Below are 23084 nucleotides of genomic sequence, written 5' to 3' on the forward strand. Positions count from 1 at the left end.
AGGGGACCTATGGGAGAAAGGATGGCTCAGAGAAGAAGTACTGAATAAGCATGTATGGAAGAGAAGCAATGCCGACCCCACATGATGTGGTAAAAGACTGAGATGGTGCTGCTGGGAAAAGACTGAGATGGTGCTGCTGCTGATGATGATGATAAACTATGTTTTTAATTCACCAGTAATGCTCAGAAAATGACTGTTAAATACTGTACATTTATATGACTTATCAGTATTTTTACTATGGACTGACTTTATATTGTCAACCTTGTGCTGCTGATCAGACACTTCCTTCATGACTGACCACACAGTTTTAATTTTATCCTATGTGTTAGCTATTCTATATGCATGCCACATAATCTTTGCCTTCTCAATAACATTTTTAAGCACCTTACAATACCCCTTAGGGGTCTGCCAGCTCTTTCTAGGGGGTCTGTGGCCACCTCTCACCAAATCATGTAAAATAATGAGTAAAATTATTGAATAAGAATGTGAAAATCAAATTCACCGCCCTTTTGTATGTGTGCGCGTGTGTGAGAAAAACATGGTTGTATTCCCAAGCAGCCTTTGCGGTTCCCAAGTGAGAATGCATACACAGTTTAGTGCTGGAGAATGCGGTTTCTCTGATTGACTGTTAAGCAACAATACAGGGGTCGCATGTGTGGAGCGAGCTTTATTGCCCAATCACAGAGGTCGCTGGCATGTATGCGGCTGCACGCATCATTTAATGTTAAACTTGCTTTGTCAGTGCACTACCTATTTCGTAAGTCAATTTTTTACCAGTTTATTACTTCTAACATGGATTGGTGGTTGAAGTCAGGATCATTGAAGAAGGGTGCAGTTTCTCCATCGCCTGCATAACAAGCGAAGTTTCCAGTTGAAATTAATGAGGAGGGAGGACGACCAAAGGAAGAACAATCACAGGAGGCTCCACAGCCAGATTTATTATGTGAAAACGCTGCAAGTACTCCGTTGGTTGCAATATCCTGTGGAATTGGAATAACCAAGAAGCGTAAGTACAAAGCTATTTAGAAATGGGCTTTACGGAGACAAAGGAGAGTAAAGCTCAGTGTGTAATTTGTGCACGCCCTTCTGAACAGTTCAATGGTTCCAGTTAAATTGCACCATCATTTTGAAGGTACTCACCTGGATTTCCAGGCCAAAGACATCGATTTTTTCAAAAGGAAGAGGGCTGAAGTATCTGCTTCTCAGCATTGCATGAAAACTCGTGCAAAAACAATTAATGAAGATTCACTAAAAGCTTCTTTCTTGGTTAGTTATCGAGTGGCAAAAACAGGCAAAGCTCATACCATTACAGAAAATCTCATAAAGCCATGTGTTAAAGATACTGTTTCTTGCATGCTAGACGAAAAGGCAGTAAAGCCTGTATCTTTGGTACCATTGTCAAATGGTTCAAATGGCTCTGAGCACTATGCGACTTAACTTCTGATGTCATCAATCCCCTAGAAATTAGAACTACTTAAACCTAACTAACCTAAGGACATCACACACACCCATGCCCGAGGCAGGATTTGAACTTGCGACCGTAGCGGTTGCGCGTTTCCAGACTATAGCGCCTAGAATCGCTCGTCCACCCCGGCCGGCGGTGCCATTGTCAAACAATACTGTCAAGAGACGCACTGTTGACATGTCAAATGATGTGAAAGACACTCTTATTCCTCACATCCACCACAGTTCATTTTTTCTGCAGATAGATGAATCCACTGATGTTACAGGATTAGCGATTTTATAGGCTTTTGTCCATTATGAATATTCTGGATGTTTTGAGGAGGCCACTGTCTGCCAACACAACAGGTGCTGAAATATTCTGTCTGTTGGATGATTTTTTTTAAGGACTAACGAAGTTTCATGGTCTAATTGCATAGATGTGGGCACAGATGGTGCAAAAGCTATGGTGGGTCCTACAGTCGGAGCAATAACGAAAATAAAAGGAAATGCCAAGAATTGCAGCAGTAGTCATTGTCTCTCCACAGATACCACTCTCTCTCTCTCTCTCTCTCTCTCTCTCTCTCTCTCTCTCTCTCTCTCTCTCTCTCTCTGTGTGTGTGTGTGTGTGTGTGTGTGTGTGTGTGTGTGTGTGTGTGTGTGTGTGTGTGTGTGTTGTTCTTAGCGGAAGTTAAACGGTTAATAGTGTGCAAGACCAGGGACTGATGACCTCAGCAATTAAGTCCCAAATACATTTGAACATTTTTCTTCAGATTTCACAAAAAACCACACACACACACACACACACACACACACACACACACACACACACACCTGTTACGAAATATGCATGCTCCTTACACAACAGTAGCCAAACAGTGGAAGTGAACAGACCACAAGCGGCAGCTTGTCAACACCGAACAGTTTGGACATGACGATGACTGCTCTTGGAGGAAGGCAGCTCCAAAGTATGAAATGTCAAGTACCACGTAATTTTAATCAGGCTATAGTGTGTTGAACATTACATTTGTCCTCAATGTTATTGGCACTATAAAAATCCTACCACTCTTGTTCGTTAATGAGGTTGAAAAAAATCCTCTATTGCATCTGGATTAGCTTTTCTACATAGCGTGTAGTTATATATAACATTTGTTTGACTACAAAAAGCTTTTACTGTTAAAATTTGTGCATCATGGTCTGAAAGGCCATTTACCCTTTTACAAATAGAACGTGCATCTAGTAATAAAGAATGAATAAAAATGTTATCTATGGCTGTGCTACTGTTGCCCTGCACCCTGGTTGGAAAAAACAGTCTGCATCATATGAATTTAGGAGATCTTCCAACATCCTTTTTCTTGCACTACCACATACAAAATGAATATTGAAGTCACCACATACAACTAATCTTTGATACTTCCTATAAAATGAATCAAGAGGCCACTTTAGCTTGAGAGAGAAATGCTCTGAATTCAGAGTTAGGGGACCTACAAATAACAATAATTAGAAGTTTAGTTTCATTAAATTCAACTGTCCTTACAAAACATTCAAATAGCTCTTCAGTGCAGTACAATGATACGTCTGCGGAGTCAAGTGGAGTACTGTTTTTTCATATACATGGCCACTCTCCCACTATGCGAAGAACTCCTTGAAAAATTGCCAGCTGATCTGTATCCTGGTAAAGGAAGCCCCTGAACAGTCAAATTATTTAAGTGGTACTCCGATATACCAATAATGTCAGAGTCAATGTCTATAAGCAGTTATCTCTACTACTTCTCATATTCTGATGAAATACACTAATTCCTTCACTACTTGGATACCTGACCTCCCTTGAAAGTGATTCCCTTGTTAGAGAGACTTCCTTTAAGCAGGGATACCTGTCAGCTGACTTCAACCTAAAAAAGATGCAGCTCAAACACCACCTACTACAGCAATTTTCCCACGACTGATCCCAACACCACCCACTAAACTGTCACTTATAAGCTTTGCCAGCCTCCTCTTCCCCTACCTATTGAGGTGCAGGCCATGCCCAGTGAAACCAAATCTACTGATGGATTCAACTGGTACCACTGTAATGTGAGCACACTCTCTGCCATTAGTGCCTTCTCCAGCCCCATGTTAACATGCTTAACAGCAGCATTAAGATGAGGCTGATTGTGATGCTGAAACAGTTGCATGAATTTCACAGTTGTGCCATCAGTTTGAGTCACTACCTTTACCAGGTCACCGCCTTCATCATACTCCCCGTCCCTATCAAGACTATTCCCACCTCCACCCACGATCACTACCTGATCCTCTTTCATAAAATTCCTACATAACAGTCAACTGAGGCAACTCTGCGCTAGGCTTTACAACACTGATGACCTGGTACTCACTTTCCAACACTTCCTGCAACTGTTGGTCCACACCTCTGCCATACCAACAGCCTAACAGCAGAACCACCTCCTTTCTATTAGAACTTGCAACTGACTTAGGCTCCCTAACTGCTGAGGACTGCTGAATGTTTCCTACACCTACAGTTACAAGAGACTCTTCTCCCCTAAACTCTGATAGATGGTCAAATATATTGGTTGCACGCAAAGTAAATTTGTCTGAATATCTCCTCTGCCTAGCTGCCTTCTTACCGTCAGTTCCCATTCCCCTAGCTCCTCCTTTGCATTTTAAAATTGCAGCAGAAGGGCACAGAACTTACGCGCCTCCTCTTCCTCCTCCTCTATCAACTTATTTCTGCTACAAAATCTGCATTTCCAGGAGAGGATCTCTCTACTACGCCCACTGGCTTCCCCACTGCATTCTCCCCAATGAAACCCATTACTCATAAATCTATGACAAAGCGCACACTTCTCACACATGGTAAAATGTTAACAGTTCCTGGGGAAAAAAACAACTAAATATCTACCTTACCTGAGTCCAATTACTAAATTAGAACTATTTAAAAGAACTAACAATAGTGATCTTGAATTTCACTTTCTACTATGAGAGCAACTACATTTATTAATACTACTAAACCACAACTAATGCCAATACCACAAAAACTTCACACAATTTCTTAACTAAAACAAAAAATTCAAGCCACTGGAACATACAACAAAATTAAACACACTGAACAAAAGTTTTACTGAAATACTGCACTACAAACATTAAGAAATGTCAGCTGAAAACTACAGTACTAAACTTAATAAATGACTATAACACACAAACAACTCTATACAACACAGTGGGCAAAATTTTACGAAAGTTTATTACATCGTTATTTCACCAGAAACATCACAAGACTATTGAATTTAGTAACCAAATAGCAGCGCACCAACAACTTTGTCGTACTTAAGAAACCTACAGCTGCAACTGCACACCACAAAATGTAAACACACTGTTAATATTTGGAAGAACTATTGAAAATTACTAAATTTCACATTCACATGCAGTACACAAACAACTTTGTCAATACTTAGCTTTAAAACCATCACAGCTGCAACTAAATGCCACAAAATGTAAACACACTGCTGAGTCTTCAATGAATAATGTAAGTATACTCACAAATAACAGGCCACTCAAATCAACAACACAAAAAGAAAGTTTGAGATAAATGATAATCCACTAATAAATTGCTTTTAAAGCAAATGTAATATCTGAAGTCTAAAATTTTATAAAACATTGCCAAGCAATTTGAACAGCAGACCAGCACATTAGTCTGCAATACTATGACTTACTGCCTGTACCAGAACAACTTTTATGCTAAGACCACTTACATTTCCGTGCTTCTTACTGGGTTGATGAGCTACTTCAAAATCAAACTCACTAAATTTTAAAGCCTGACAAGTACGTATATTCGACAGATCCTTTAATCCCAATAATCACTTCAAAACTGCTTAATATATATGAAGACAGTAACTGTTCTCGAAAGAACAGAATACTGTTGATGACCGTACAGGTTTTCCCTGGAATAAATAATGACTAACTGAAACCCTCAGCTGCCGACAGGTGTTGTTGATATACCTCGATGTGAACAGCTGAAAATGTGTGCCCCGACCGGGATTCGAACCTGGGATCTCCTGCTTACATGGCAGATGCTCTATCCACCTGAGCCACCGAGGACACGGATGAATAGCGTGACTGCAGGGACTTATCCCTTGCACGCTTCCCATGAGACTCACATTTCCAACTGTCCGCAATTCTACATATGTAATGTACCTTATAGACATTTGCCCATCCACTCATTACTCGTGCACGCTTTGGCGATTCCCATAAGAGTTTGGGCAACCTGTGTGCATTCGCACAGACGGAGGTCAATGGCTGGGTAGCCTTTAACTATATATATGAAGACAGTAACTGTTCTCAAAAGAACAGAATACTGTTGATGACCGTGCAGCTTTTCCCTGGTATATCAACAACACCTGTCGGCAGCTGAGGGTTTCAGTTAGTCATCATTTATTCCAGGGAAAAGCTGCACGGTCATCAACAGTATTCCGTTCTTTCGAGAACAGTTACTGTCTATATATAGCTAAAGGCTACCCAGCCATTGACCTCCGTCTGTGCGAATGCACACAGGTTGCCCAAACTCTTATGGGAATCGCCAAAGCGTGCACGAGTAATGAGTGGATGGGCAAATGTCTATAAGGTACATTACATATGTAGAATTGTGGACAGTTGGGAATGTGAGTCTCACGAGAAGCGTGCAAGGGATAAGTCCCTGCAGCCGCGCTATTCATCTGTGTCCTCGGTGGATCAGGTAGATAAGAGCGTCTGCCATGTAAGCAGGAGGTCCCAGGTTCGAGTCCCAGTCGGGACACACATTTTCAGCTGTCCACATCGAGGTATATCAACAACACCTGTCGGCAGCTGAGGGTTTCAGTTAGTCATTACTATTTCTGTTGCAGAATAGTTTCACTCTGTTCTGTTCAATAGCTGCGACACATAAGCAACTGGACACTCCTTATCCTGTGCCTCTTGGCTTAGAACGTGACTTACTCCATTACTGCTAGAGTCATATGATAAAATGAACTCTTTCTTGTAATCTACAAAGACCAGTAATAGACTAGCAATTAGTAACTTCTTTAATTTTTCAAGCACACTTTCACACTTCAGTATTAAATGGCGTTTAACTTTAGCAACTTGCTGACCCTAAAAATGACTAATTCCGCGCCTGTGTAAGATGCTGGAAAACTCAGTAGAGCATTCCAATAATCTTGGGTCTGTTCTTACTCCATCTTGGATAATTACATGTGCATTGCAATTCAATTATCATAGTACAAAATGACACATTATTATGCCAAAGGTTTGGCATGCTGTGCTCCTAAAAAATGTTAACTATTGTACATGCTCTTTCATACATCACACAAACAATATCATCATCTATATACACCATAAATTGTTTCAGCTTTAATCCCTTCACGACTACATCCAACAACCATTGAAATGTGACTGGCACATTTTTCAAACTAAATGGCACTAGACGGTATTGATAGTGACCCCAAGGAACTATAAATACAGTTTTTGGTTGGTCCTCTGGTACTATTTCCAGTTGACAATACTGACTTCTTAGATCTGTATAGAGGAATACCTACACTGTCCCAAGCTAATAAGGGTTCACATTACATTATATACTAGGTATGCATTTGTAATCATATGGTTATTGAGCTATCTATAGTTGCAGCATAACTGATAGAACTTTGTTCTGTCCAAATTTTCTTTGGTACTATTATCATGGGTGCATCCCACAAACTGGTACTTCCTTACTGATACGAATGCATAACTGTTGGATAATGAATCCTTCCATTAGTGGTTGTAGGTCATGAAGCACCCTATAAGGCTTACTGCATAATTGTTGGTTAATGAATTCGTCCATTAGAGGTTGTAGTTTATGGAGCACCCAATACGGCTTACAGTACACATGTGATTGATTCCCAGTTGGGATCCCATGCTGCATCATTGGGTAACAGGCCATGAGGATTAAATAGGACCTCAAGTTTTAATACTAACTTCCAAGTGTTTTCTCTATTCCTTCTAAATGTTTCATTTTTTTAAATGTACTGTAGTGATATTTGGATCTTATTCATGGCTACCATCTGAATCTGTTCTGCCTAGATCATCTTTGTCTAGAATATCTAAATTGGCAACCAATAATCCCTTAGATAAACTGACACCTTTGGTTCCATCAATGGCAAAGGGCACTAACTGTTCACCATCTGTCTCCCGTACACATATAACACTTCAGTTCACAGAGCACCATGTTTTGTCCAACTCATTGTTTCCTTTCAGTGGTTCCATCACACACAATAATTTTGCTGGTAGTTCCATTCCGATGTTCATCTACAGTAGTTTCTCTGTTTCTTGTGCACTGCTTTATCATGTGAATTGATCTTTAATAGTTTAATCAAATCATCTCTTGTAAGAGATGAATCTTGCAACAGTGTCATTGATAACAGTTTTCCCCACACAGAACAAGGCTCAGTTCTACCATATGTTGTCTATGGTCAATTTTTAGCATACAGGCATTCTAGTCCTAGGATGAAGCAGTACCCTTCACCTACATGGGGTGAAACTTCCTGCAATTGCTTTGCTTCCACCTGAAAACTTAACATTAATGAAGCTACTGACTGCACATAATTATCCCATACAGTGGATGGTTCAACCACAGTCTAACATAACAGTCGTGACACTCACTGCTGTAAAAGTTGTTGCCGTTTGACAGATGGAGCGACACTAGTGCTCCAAGCGGCAGGTAAGGTGAACGAAAGAAGTGCCGTAAGCATAATGTTTGTTTGTATCCATCTCCTACATAATTTCGAAATTATTTGAGTTATTTTCTTGTCTCCAAGGGTTTGTGTAGTATCAGAAGGCACATATGTTTCTAAAAATGATGCTAAAATAAGCACAAGTATGGACAAAGACCATGAACAGAGTGGCAAGCTACAACACATTCGTGAAGAAACACTTGTGACATTGGACAGAATTGCAGCTTACCACGTTGATATCAAAAGAATATAAACACACAGATTCACACGTAAGAAGCACAGACATGCACCTCTACATGCAAAAATGATCAACAGCTCGTTTATCGTTCTGTAGGGCTACTGCGTTTGTCATTGTCACCTGTTACCATAAGTATGACCTTCACCTTTATATTATTCTAAGTGGGACAAGCGACTGACATAGTGGGAGAAATATGCTGAAAACATTATAATGAGCCGATTACATTACATTTCATGAAAAACCAAATATCTGAATAATTTTCAAACAATCTATCAATCAACAAGGTGCTGACAAAATAATGTCACCACATGAAAGAAGCAAGGAAAATTAAGTGGCTAACAACAGGAGTGAATGAAATACATACCAAAGAAATCAGCAGCCCAAATGAGCCAACTTCTTCGGTTTCTTATAGTCTTGATTCCAATATTTGAGCCGGTAAACGAGTCTCACTTTAACAAATATCTTGATCAATAGCAGCTTAGTTTCTTCACATCACCCAGGAGGAAAACTTGGGATAGCCATCAACAAGTCCACATATAATTCACCACAGTTTTTCTTGTGAGAATGTTCATCAAAAACTGAAGCCATCTGATTTTCACAATCCCTCAAAAATAAACAAACATTTTCACTGCAAATAACCAAGCTTCCTAAATTGTCTTCATAACTTTTGAAATGGCAATAAAATTTGTCATTTGCATCTAAGTCTTAGCTGTTGTCTACAAGTAGATTCCTGCACTTGACACAATTATGTAAAGAAAAAAGTTTCTTCAAGATGTAACCAAACACATATCTCATACTGTTTTGTTCTCCTAAGTCTGCTGGAACTTCCACATTTGGTAGCTTTGTTGTAGAACTTGTATCACTACTGCATAACAATGGTGAGACCTTTAATGATTGAGCAGATTTGATGTCCAGTATTGCCTGACGTCAGTCAATTCCTTCACAATTACTGTTTGCCACATTAGAAGAGTTTATCAGTTTGCTTAGTGTACAGTTGTTAAATGCAGCACAAAACTGCCTTGGAGATGGGTTGCTGCAAAAACCACCTCTCTGCCTTATAGTTGAAAAAAAGTTTTCCAACGTGTCTTGGTTAATTTTACATGAGAATAAGTACAATTTTGTTCCAGTCAGTACTTCCGCAGCAAGCATTTCCAAAGCACATAAATTGCTTGGAAGCTCCTTTACACATTTTATCCTCAGGGAGTAATCTTTCCCATCACAGCCTACAAATTCCCAAGAGTGAATCCATGGCTCCATCACATGTAGAACATCCAGATGCTCTGAATCACTCCTTATGCAGTTCCTTAGCTGCACAGGCCCTTTCACACTGTATGTATTAAAGATATCGAAAATGCCATTGCCCTTTCACACTGTATGTATTAAAGATATCGAAAATGCCATTAACTTTCTGACAAAAGTCTGAACTTCCAATTGCAGATAATGGCATACTTCCACAAAATACAAGTGTGTCAATACCAGCTGCCACTGTGTGGTTAACACGAGAACTGCGGCACCCACTTTCATTTTTGAAAAAGCTGGCAGTTCGGCAGCTTTTTTAGTCAGCTTGGGAGCTAATTTGTATTTCCTGTGCAAGTCATTTGAATAGAGCTGAGAAATGTCCTTCCAAGAAGCAGTACCAACCAAACCATCATTTGATGTATGAATTATGTCATACCTAAACAGGTTGTTTCTGATACTCTTAAACAAATGTGGGAAAGAAATAGATCTTCTGCTACTCATATACCAAACTTGGATTGTCTTGTGTAATTCCCAGTCTCTTTCTCCAGTCCACAAAATTTGAACCCTGATCGGTCACACAAGTCTTCACAACCAAGCCAATTTCCTTAATACTTCATAAAATATAGCCATCAAATGCATAGCTCTCAATGTTCCTTTACAAAAACAGTACAGCAATGGTTGTTTGAAACATGAAAAAATGCCACTAATCATTATCACCAACACACTGTTGGCAATTTTAATTGTGGGTGTAAACCCCAAGTCCTCAAAACCAATAACACTGTCAGAAGTGCTGTCATATGTCAAATTTGCCATTAGAGACATTTCATCCAATGACATATTCACAAGTTTATCATTATCAGAGAAATGCTGCACCTTTTGCTTTAAAAGATGGAATATATTGTTACTTATCCCACATTTTATTTGTATGCCTTCCACATACCTTTGTAGTGTACGCACTGATGGAAGCATAAAACATTCTGACAAAAACCTGTATGCCTGAGTGCTGTAATATAATAAATTTAGAGCAAACAGCTTATTTTCGTCTTTCCATCTTTCAACACGTTTCTCTTTCAATGGCATGCTAATCTGGCTTAACAACAAGTGAAGGACATCTTTTTTAAATATCGGGATCCTATAGTCTTCAACATTTGTTTGTCCTTGCTCACTTGATCCTTCTGATACGGTTTCTGTTACTGTCTGTAGGAACTTTCCTTGTCCCGTAATAGTTTCACTCGAAGTCTAGCGATTTGCACATTCTGAAACTTCACACGCTTTTGTAAGACATGAACCACTGCACTTAATCTAACCACTTCATCGTCAAAGCAAGTCTGAGTTGATGATTCACACGAATCTGGCACTGATACATGGCGAGTTGAACTGGCTGCTTCTGCGTCATAGGACTGTTTCACTGCTTTAGATTGACTGTCGAATCTTTGTGGCAGTTTCCTCTTCGTTGTCAGTTGAGGTGGCTTATTTGGAATGTCAAACAGTGTGGGTACTGCATTCCGCATGAGTTTATTATTGTCTGCGTTCATGAACTGGTTTTGTTCGAAATGTAGCGAACAAAACCTAATATTATTATACAGGTAAACTGGGTCTTTCTTCATCAGGTCTTCTCGTCTGCTATTAACTAGGCATTTTCTTCTCCTTAAATGAAACATTCTTCATTTATACACATATAGTTTGCAAGGGAATCTTGACGATACCGTTTAGTAATGTGAGGGTATATACTTCTTGGGATCCTTAGGAAACCTAAAAAAAAGACAGCTGTGGTGCCTTTTTCCTGTTGTTGCTGCAATTTATTGCGCTACAAATGCTCCCACCTGTGAAAACCATTGTATAAATCAAAATAAACAATCACTATTTGCTTTCACGATCACGCCGAACTCACAGTGTAACCTACCGGCCGCTTGGGGCACTGCTGGCACTTTAGGCAACAAAATCGAGGCAAAGTGTCGCACTGTTATGTTAGACGGTGGTTTAACTGACTCTTCCCCATGAGATCCAATGAGCACCCTTGCCCTACAATATTCCATGTTCCCTGCCTTTCACTATGCCAATGAAGAACCATTCTACTTCATACGTTTTTGCAGCCTTGAAATTCACCTTTTTTTGCAGCCTTAAAATTCACCAGGAGTGCTGCTTGGTGGACTTGGGAGCTCCTGTTATCTATTTAACATCTGATTATTCCTATTCTGTTCTTCCTCATTATGCAGTTTTCTTCTCATGGGTGTCCAGGAAGTAAGGATGAATTTGAATTTTGCACCATTTTGTCATATGATGGTTGGCAGCCATGGTTTTTTCAGTTTTGTATCTTTGATCCTTCCCATTAGTAGCCTGATAGCTTTTGTGTGGTGAGCATTGTTGTTTGATGTTTATTTTCATCATGGAGCAGATGACAACTGAGCAACGTATCCAAGTGATAAAAAGTTGTTACAAAAACAGTAAAAGTCTCATGGAAAACATGCATGAATTGCATCTGACACTCGGACATAATCCTGCTCCAACTGAATCCTCAGTTCAGAAGTTGATTCGGAAGTTTGAGACCACAGATTCTGTTTCAAACATTAAGAAAACAGGGTGACCACATTCTGTTTGAACATAAGAAAACAGTTCTGTGACAGTAAGCCCCAGAAAATCAGTTCACCAACAAGCTCAACAATAGAGTTTATCAACAAGTTCACTGCATGAAATCCTTTCACAAGATCTGAAAATGCATGTGTACAAGATTTAACTTAAACAAGAGTTGAAGCCGCCAGATCATGGAAAGAGACATTGATTTGCCTAATGGGTCTTGGCTCGACAAGCAGAGAACGAGAACTTAACAAAATGAATAATTTTCTCAGCTATGAGAAAATGATACACACCTCAGTGAGCACACCAGTAAGCAGAACAGCAGAATTTGAGGTAACAAAAATTCTCAAGTCACTATGGAAGATGAGATGTGTCCTCAACACACTATTTTGTGGTGTGGGTTCTGGGCAGGAGGAGTGATCGGCCTGTATTTTTCAAAAATGTTGAGAAAGCTGTTGTCACCATGAGCGGCGAACGTTACTGAAACATGATTTCCGATTAATTTTTCCCTCTTATTGGTGAAAATGATTTTTTTGGTTTCAACAAAATGTGACATGTCACACATCCTGCAAAATGATTGCTCTGCTGAATGAAAAGTTTCCTCAAAAAGTTCTCTCTTTGTGTGGCAACCAGGAATGGCCTGCCACCTTGTGAGTTTTTTTGTGGAGATTTGTGAAATCAAAAGTGTGCGTGAACAAGCCACACACAATACACCAATTGAGGGATGAAATTAAAAGGGTTATTTAGGGCATCCCACCAGATGTTTGTGAACGTACCATTGAGAACTTCAATGAATGAATTGCACATTGCTGCACAGCCTTGAGTGGCCATATGGATGATAATTTTTCATACAAAAATGGGAGAAGTTACTTAATGTGTTTTTTTTCTTTTTAAATACATTTTCAATAAATTTTGTATGTTCTATAGCACTTTAATATTTGTTCGTACTTCCCGGACATCCTCTACAATCACACTCTGGTGTCTAACCCTGATGCATCTATTACATTGTGAATCGCTACAGTATCTTCACATGTGGTCCAAATGTCCACAACGGTAACACATCATGTCGGTAGAAGAGAAATTTCTCCTATCACAAACTCTAGTTACTACATCTATTTCTTCCAGAGCCATTCTAACCCTATAACATCAGGTAAGTCCTTCGGAAATTCTGTGCACAACTTATAATACACAGCGCGGCAATCACCGCAGAAAGGCATCTAACACCTCCTGTTCTTCTCCCAGCTAAATAACCTTATTTGTTTCATTCCTATCTGTCAACTGATGGCTATTAATATCAACTTTTCGCAGCCTATCTAGATAACTCTTGACAGATTCATTTTGCTCCCACAACATCCCATTTAACTGTTTGGAATAGTTTCTACAGCTATTCTGTCTCCTATATCACCGTACCAAACCTCTTCTTTGTTCACTGAATGATTGACCATTTCTTACATACTCATGAGACAAGTCTTCACATCTCCTGTCAAACCTAACTAGGTCATCTGCAGCAACTGTCTGTCTGTCAAAGACCCCAGCTTTGCAGCTGTCAACATCTGATCTACAAGTACTAATATGTCATTTCCTGTCTTGCCTGAGAAAGGATAAAAAGGCTAGGAGTAGCTGATTCTTGCATGGAAACAGTTAAATAGGATGACACTGTGTCCTCTCTCACAGCATGTAACTGCAGGTCTGCAGTATCATCTCTACATTGAGCGACCTGATACACTAAAGATTACACTGCTTAGTGAGTGGTAACCACCTGTGTTTAGGTTCAAGACATTATGAAGCCTTCATTTAATACATCCAGAAAAAAATAGGAGAAATAAAATGGGATGATGAGTAGGATACTTAAATCTAGTATTGCAGTAATATCAACCAGGCACATTTGTCGCATTGTCTAACGTAATCCCCATGTCTACAATATGTGAAGCATGTTACTGTGGCTGACATCACACAGTGGGCACCACACACAATAAATTATACTGTACTGCCTAACCAGGCACACATCAACACTATCTTCCTTTACATGTCCCTTGAAGTGATTCACACTGATAGTTTAAACAGTTCTAAGAAACTTCTCTTTTAAATTCATCCCTCAATCCAATTGACTTGCCATTGAACTTGAACAAATCATAAGCAGGAAATAGCTTTTTCACTCACTCCACTGTGATGCTGTACATAGCGGGCCAGGGCATTGCTCAAATCTGATGGCCACTTCTGAAACCAGCAGTAGTTGTGTCAGGACGGCTTGAATGTTTACTGACCTCACTGCAATTACGGAGATGACAAAGAATTGTTGCTGGGGCAGCAGGTATGTAAAACCACGTGGTTGGACACTGGGGAATAACAGAGATAGAGAGAAATAACAAGTTTATGATTAAAATTTGTGCAGCAGTCCAAAGCTTTGTCTTGCTGTGATCATCACCCAGTGGCGCAGGCTGACACTGGATGGTGGTTCTTGCTTAGTTCAGCTTGTGGCAGCAAGAGGTGTCCAGTGCAAAAAGTCACAAAACCTGACTGGCATGCCACAGTGTAGAAGCCAAGTCAATTCCTCAGTGGGCACATAGAGTTGTGTCAGTTTACAGGCAACAGGCACACCGCAGAAGTAAACTCCAAAGTAAGCTGGTAATATTATTTGGCACAAATGCGAGCTTAGCTAACAACTTGTGGTGGGCCCAGTTCAGGAGGCGCCAGAGTACAGCTGCGGACTGACTCTCAGGAGCATCAGTGGCTCACAGATGTTGGCCTGTAGTAGCAGTGTGTGTACTGGCAGGGCAGGTAACAGCAGCAAGTAATGTGTGAATGGCACCAGAACATGAGCTGCAAACCATGGATCCTCTGGTAAGTGCCTTGAAGTCAGCCAGCAGTCTGCCGCAGCCGGAAAGCACCAGTTCAGCTCCCAGCAGTATAAGGGCTAGGTGCATCACATAGGTCCATCACTAGCAGAGGTAGCATCTAGTAGTAGTTAGGATGACCTACATCAGGTCAACAACTGGTGTGGAGAACTTCTCAGAGCTAGCTGGAACTGCCAGTTATTTCTGGGCACTTGACCCGCCATGACATTGACGATGGAAATAATGCAATGCCAGGCTCTGTGTTTTCTTTCCTTTTATTTATTTATATTTTTTTAAAATCTGAATCACCACTGTGGTGCTCTGGGTCCTTGTACTACGTACTACGCTGCAGTGGCAATGTTCCAGGCCTGGCAACAAGCTGTGGGGCTAATCATGTGGCAACAAACTCGCTTTAGTTCCAAGGAGGATCCTTTATCATTTCAACTCAGCTCCTTTCAGCTTCTGGGCAAGAAATGAGGTGACAACTTTCTGCTCACTTGGTCACGGGTTATGGATATAAAACAAAGGTGCAGCATTAGGGTGAAAGGGTTGTGACGGATAGGTTTTGAGCCACTGTTGTACACAGGTAATGAGTCACAGGCAGTGGGCCTTGCTTCTCCTTTATTGACTAGCCAAGGAGGGGAAATCATTGGTTATTAGTTTGAGGGAGCTTGACAGTTAGGTGCAGGATGAGCCCTCTTGTGGATGTAACAGTATGAGGGGGAGAGGCCTTTCTTGAAGCAGCCGAGAGTATACATTACAGACTCTTCTTATTTCCTTCTAGAGGCAGGTGGAAGTGATTAAGTCAGCTAGTCTCATTTCTAGGGCCTTGTTGAAGACTGATGGCTACCCTCTCATCTGTAGATGAATGGAGTGTCTATATCAGAGAATCCATTGGTCCTAGGGCATTTTTTGAAAAATTTCTGCCAACAGTTAATTACTAAACTGAACAACGGAGCAATGTCTTTTATCTCCTGGTAACTAACAGGTCCATCCTTTTCAATTCAGAGGATGGAATTGGTGACAGTAAGGGTGTTATACTAGCCAAGATTCAGACTGCTTATTATCTGACTAATTAACATCAAGCATTTGTTCGAGAAACATACGGAGTATAAACGGAGCAAATTTAAGAATACTGTACAATATACTTTTACACATGTATGTGCTAACCACTGTTGTGAGAAGTGAGAAGGACATGTCTAAGTTTAATAACTGAATTAAAAAGGTTCTACAAAAGCAAAGAGGACTGCCTCACAGGGTTTCCATAAAGTCAAAGCCTTGTTGATGAACAAAAGCTGAAGGAAGCCAAAATGAATGAAAGGAAAGCATTGCAAGATAAAATCAATGTCTGCATCTGCATGATCAATCTGTTCACACTAAGTGCCTGACAGATGTTTCATTGAACCACCCTCAGACTATTTCTCTACCGTATCACTTATACACAGTAAAATGAATGTTTAAGTCTTTCTGTGCAAGCTCCAATTTCTCTTGTTACAATGATCTTTGTCTCTATGTTGGTGGGTGCTAATAAAATATTAAGGAGAAAGCTGAAAACTGAAATTTTGTGAAAAGCTTTCACCACAACAAAAAATGGCTTTCTTTTAATGACTGCCATCCCAACTCATGTATCATATGTGTTACTCTCTCCCTCCTATTTCACAATACTACATAATGAGCTGTCTTTCTTTAAACTTTTCCAATGTCCTCTGTCAATTTTATCTGATAAGAATCTCATACATCACAACAGTACTCTAGAAGAGGCCAGAAAAGTCTGGTGCAGACGCGCTCTTTAGTAAATCAGTCTACTCTTCTAAATGTACTGTCAATGAAACCCCATCTTTGGTTCTCCCTGCCCACAACATTATCTGTGTGATCATTCCAAATTAAGTTTTTCACAGCTGTAATCCCAAGGTATTTAGCTGAATAGATAACCTTCAGATTTCTGCAATTTATTGCATAATCGAAATCTAGTTGATTCCTTTTAGCACTCATGCAGATAACCTCAGACATTTCATTTTTGGAGTCAATTTTCACTTTTTGCACCTTACAGATACCTTGTATAACTCTTTTTGCAGTTGGTTTTGATCTTCTGATAACTTTACTAGGTGGTAAATGGCGGCATCATATGCAAACAATCTAAGTAAGTTGCTCAGATTGTCCCTTAAGTCATTTATACAGGTTAGCAACAGAGGGCCTATAAATACTGCCTTGGGGAAAGCCAGACATCACTTCTGTTTCACTCAATCACTTTCCATCAATTACTATGATCTGTGACCTATGTGACAGGAAATCATGAATCCACTCACAACACTGAAATAATACTCCACAGACATGCAATCTGATTTGAAGCTGCTTGTGATGAATGTATCAAAGGCCTTCTGGAAATCTAGAAATTTGGACCCAATTTGATATCCCCTGTTGATAGAACTCATTACTTCATACAAATAAAGATCAGTTGTGCTTCAGAAGAATAGTACTTTCTGAATCTGTGCTGGGTGTCCATGAACTGTTTTCTTGGAGGTAACTCATACTGTTCAAATACAGTATATGTTCCAAAATCTTACTGCAAATCAATTTTAGTGATAGGGATCTGTAATTCAGCAGATTATTCCTATTTCCTTACTTGAATATTGGTGTGACCCACCTATCTTCCCAGTCTTTAGGCATGGAGCATGGATCTCTCACCGAGCGAGAGATCCAAAGTAAAATTCTGGCTGCTAATTTGAAAAAGGCAGGAGGGGGAGGGAGGAGGGGGGGAGAGAAAAAGAAAGGGAGGGAGGGAGGGATGGATGGAGGGAGGGAGGAGGGAGATTATTTTGGTTCCCTGCAACATTAGTAAACATATCAAGTTGGAACACAAATCAAATTGATCTATGTAGTCCTCTGTGGTCATACTGGCACCAAAACAAAAGAGAATACAGAGAAGGCCAAAATACTCAAATTTGGTGTTCTGAATTGGTTTCACTGTAAAAGATCATAAAAGATTCATTCTAATAATCACCAAATGATAGATACCGAGACATGTCATTGTGGATTAGAGAAATAAAAGTGTTCAACACTGAAGAAACAATTTTATCCACTGGGATATCTAAATTACTTTATATAAACTATCCAACGGAAATTGCTCCTCTCCTAGTAGCAATAAGAAGCTGAAACCAATAGGGGAAAACACACAGGTGAAGTTTTGTTGTTACACATATAATCTTCACAGTGTTACATGTTTTATGAGCACAAATAATGCTATGAAAAGGGGTGAGATTGACCACTACACATTTCTCTGTGGGGTAATTAATTTCCAGCTAAGTGAAGACATGCTTGATTTCTGTATTTTCGCAACAACTTGAATGTACTTAAAGAGGAATTCCTATTGTTGAACAAAACTAGCACTGATCTACGTTGTGCGATAACATGATAAAATTTGATCACAATTTTACCCATTTTTTGGAGCTAAATACTTCTGAATGCAAATGTTTATTTTTATAGTCTTATGAACAAAGTTTTTCTTATTATGGTTTTTTGGTTATCTTAGTAGTTCTCACTGCTACCTAGGAAATGATACAGTGTTTGAGGTAGAACCTCAAGTATCTAATGTGGCGAGACTCATCACGTTACACAATGCAAATACAAAAATGCATACATGTGTAGTATATATAAATTAAAATGAGAATCTTGCTAGTGTCCCCTCCTGTATTGTGTTCAACTGCGATGTTATCAAACATCAGTGACGATTCTGGAAAATCACTTGTGATCAGCAGATGTATTATAAAGTGCTGTGAAAAGATTTGCTGTCACTCCAAGTCTGCAACAAATACAATTACCTGTAGGTCAGCTGCCGACAACTTGCTTCCTCCTTAGGTGATACACCGAGCTGGGCATATTCTGGAGCTCTGGGTAGAAAATGGCCACAAAGCCCAACCCTGCTGCAAAAAACCACACTATGCTGCTGGGACTCTTACAAAGTCGTACTTCACATGGACTTATTTGGTAACACTTATGGACTGCGTATTTGGTAGTTTTTATTTTCTGGAGATTAGGCCTTGATCCAAGGTATATTTCTCTGCCTAATGTTTCATCTTCCACAGTGGATAAATCATCAGAGGCTATAATTACACAGAATGCAGTTATAACTGAAATAAGCTCAGCAAGCTGAACTGTTTGTATGTACACACACACACACACACACACACACACACACACACACACACACACACCAGTCAGTTTATGACATCACCAGACCACTGCTTAAGACTGTCGAGTCACACAGACATGTTGTGGAACTTTATTGGGTAAGAGTTGGCAATGTTTGATTTATTTAGATCCAAGGCTAACCACTTGTACAATATCAGCCTTTCTTCTTTTCTGTTGATGTTGCTTTTGTGTTTTTGAACTTCTATGCCCTCTCTGCACATCCTAGCACAGTAATGATGGGTCTCAATACAACCGTTGTATTGGAGAAATGAAACTGTTGTCTTCCTGGTTCCAGTGCATGACCTGCTACTGTTGATTAATCCATTCTGCCCATACTGCATGTGCTCCTGTGTTCCAGTGTTAATATTGTTTTTTGTACTTCCTATGTACACTTGACTGCATATGCAAGGGATTTTATACACTCCTGCTGTGGCAATCAGCACACTTAGGTCCTTTGCCATGTTCAAATCTTCATGCACCTTTCTTTTTTGTTTAAACACTGTGTCAATACCGTGTCTTCAGGGTACTCTAATGATCCAATCTGTGATTGTTTCTACAAATGGGAAGAAAATGTACCCTTTACTTGTTTTTTTTTTCTTCCCCCACCAGAAGCTCCAGTTCTTTTAGGGTATAGTGCCCTATTTATCCCTTTGTCAGAGTAGCCATTTCTTCTGAAGGCAGTTCTTAAACGACTGAGCTCATTCTCCAAGTACCGTAGTTTACAGATTCTTTTAGACCGGTCCAATAACACTTTGATCACTCGTGCTTTTTGAAGGTATCTAATTTTAACGAAAGGCAAACCTATATTTATAGCATTTGTAGATTTTAGAGAAAGCTTTTGGCATTGGTGACAGGAATACTCTCATTCAAATTCTGAACTGCAGGGGTAAGATACAGGGAGAAAATGGTATTTACAATTTGTACAGAAACCAGATGGCACTTATAACATTGAGGGCGCCAAAGGGAAGCAGTGGTTGAGAAGGGAGTGAGACAGGATTGTGACATATCCCTGAAGTTATTCAATCTGTAACATGAGCAAGCAGTAATGGAAATAAAGGAAAAATTTCGAGCAGTAATTAAAATCTAGAGAGAAGAAATAAAAACATTGAAGTTTGCTGATGACATTGGAATTCTCTCAGAAACAGCAAAGAGTTTGGAAGAACAGTTGAATGGAATGAACAGTGTCTTGAAAGGAGGATATAAGATGAACATCAACAAAAGAAAAACAATGATAATGGTCTAATTAAATCAAGTGATAATGAGGAAATTAGATTAGGAAATGAAACACTTAAAGTAGTAGATAAGTTTTGCTGTTTGGGCAGCAAAATAACTGATGGTTGTCAAAGTAGAGAGGATACAAAATGTAGACTGGTGATAGCAAGGTAAACCTTTCTGAAGAGGAGAAATTTGTTAAACACTGAGTATAGATTTAAGCAGCAGATGTCTTTTCTGAAAGTATTTGTGTGAAGTGTAACCATGTATAGAAGTGAAACATGGACGATAAACAGTCTAGACAAGAAGAGAATAGCTCTTGAAATGTGGTGATACAGAAGACTGCTGAAAATTAGATGGGTAGATTATGTAACTAATGAGGAGGTACTGAACAGAATGGAGGAGAAGAGCAATATGTGGCACAATTTGACTAAAAGAACGGATTGGTTGGTAGGACACATTCTCAGGCATCAAGAGATCACCAATTTAGTATTGGAGGGACGTACAGAGGGTAAAAGCCATAGAGTGAGACCAAGAGATGAATACACTAACCAGATTCAAAAGAATGTAGCAGCTACTCTGAGATAAAGAAGCTAGCACAGGATATAGTAGCATGTATAGTTGCATCAAATCAGTCTGCTTCCCTTTCTGCTGCTTGCGACTCTGTAACTGCAGTCTGGTTTCTGTACAGAGTTGTAAATAATGTTTTGTTCCCTGTATTTTAACACTGCTCCCTTCACAATCTGAAAGGGAGTATTTAGAATCAACACTGTCAAAAGCTTTCTCTACGTTGCAACAACGATTAGTTAAACGGATAGTTTGATAATTTTCACACCTGCTTTCTTTGGAATTGGAATTACTCCATTCTTCTTGAAGCAGCCAAGTGTGTGTCAATCCCATAGTTTAGACAGTCAATAGTCCAAACAGAAAGGAAGCCATGCAGAAATTAGACAACTTGTAGATTTTAGTGATAAATGAAGCAAAAAGTGCCAACTTCTCCCAACTACAAGCTTTGGGATACACACCGGCACAGCTCCATATCTTAGGTAACGGTTAGATGGTGTCACAAACTGACCACTGCGTGGATACACATAAACAGTTCAACTTACTGAGGTTGTCTGACATTGTAACTGCTTTCCAAGTCGTTCAAGCCTCTGATGATGTCTCCAACCTTGGAAGACTAAATGTTAGGCAGACAAATATGCCTTAGAACATGGCCTAATGATCATGAAACAAATACCAGCCATGAAACAAATACCTGCACTGTACGATTTATGGACAGGTTTGAAGGATATTTTGTCCCACATGCGAAGCATCTGAAGGATATTACTGTTATTCTTGGAGACAACGCACAATTTCACTCCAGTCCATAGGCTCTCAGGCTCTAGTGGTCATGGTATAAACTTTATTTTTACGACACCACGTGCAACAAAAGTTGCTTTCTTCAGGTCTAGTAGATATATGCACACTGAAGAGTGAGGTGGATGAGGTATCAGCCAGTGTGAGTAAATATGATGCGCAGCCCTGAAGAATGAAGTATAGACAATTCAAAGAAAGGTTCATTTGCACTTGTGAAATTCTAGGGAAGGCTCTAGAAAAAAGGTGTAGACTACTGATTTGTGTGCATAGCATTGGACGTTCAGGAAGGTCAGGAAATAAAAGGTACTGGAAATGAGATAAATTGGAGATTCTCACAAAGTGTGCAGAATGGAAGAAACTGATATCTCAATAGGGCTTATGAAGGAAATTTTATTTATCTTACCAATAACTTCTATTGAAGGATTTGACTGGTGCTCTTTCTTCAACATAATTAAAATAACAAATCTACAGTGATTTCTTGTCCCAATAAATCACACCCGACTTAAGGTTATTTCACAAATGGCTGTATTGAAATTTCTGAGATTTTCGGGAATAATTTCAGGTTGCTAGCACACAGTACACATGACAAAAAATAGATTTAATCAATCTCAATCAAATATGATGTTGATCACTTACGTTTAATTTTTTTTCTGGTCCTCTGATAAGGTCGAAAAAGTATTGTAACACATTTTTCTTAAGTCTTTCAACTGTGCTCTTTCACTCTCTCCAAATGCTAAATTTTAACTGACTGTAGTTAAGCATAATTAGTGTCCGAGGGTAAAAATCTTTAAAAGATCAGTAAGTGATAGGAACTGCAAAGTTTGCACTTAAATGATGAGGGTAATATCTTCACAGCACACTGCTGAGTTTGTGCACACATATTCATTGTTCCATTCTATAAGCAAATGTTAGCATTCTTTCACTCCACAAGTTTATTTTTGATTGTTCCCTCATGATGTTGCCGTTTTCACAAACGTGGGTGTAATTAACAATAGCTACAGCACTTCATACCTTGTTAACACCAATCCAATTATTCTTCTTTGCCAGATCCGAAGCTGATAGTTCAACTACATTGACACAATGATTTTCCACTTCATAATTTTTTTCCAGAAGGTCTTCCAATTCTGGTATTGTCCGATGTGAAGCAACAAGCTTTTTGTAGGATTCTTTAGCCTGAGGAAAAAAATATTATTATCAAAGGGAGAAACAATTTACTAATTCTTCATATTTTTTAAAGCGTGGTTTATTAGAGATAGGTAGATGGAAGAG

General features: G+C 39.4%; 2 protein-coding genes across 2 annotated transcripts in view; one reads left to right on the plus strand and one right to left on the minus strand.

The window, feature by feature from the left end:
- The window catches only part of LOC126328547 (endonuclease III-like protein 1), a 250074-nt gene that overhangs the window by 110169 nt on the left and 116821 nt on the right, over positions 1 to 23084 (plus strand). The gene's annotated exons all lie outside the window — the stretch shown is intronic.
- Positions 1 to 23084, minus strand: part of LOC126328583 (nucleolar protein 12) — a 48179-nt gene that overhangs the window by 5898 nt on the left and 19197 nt on the right. Inside the window, exon 3 of the mRNA XM_049996052.1 lies at positions 22827 to 22988. Coding sequence (XP_049852009.1) covers positions 22827 to 22988 — 162 coding nt within the window. The remainder of the gene's footprint in view (positions 1 to 22826; positions 22989 to 23084) is intronic.

The sequence above is a fragment of the Schistocerca gregaria genome, chromosome 2 (genome assembly GCF_023897955.1).
Source record: "Schistocerca gregaria isolate iqSchGreg1 chromosome 2, iqSchGreg1.2, whole genome shotgun sequence".
NCBI lineage: Eukaryota > Metazoa > Arthropoda > Insecta > Orthoptera > Acrididae > Schistocerca > Schistocerca gregaria.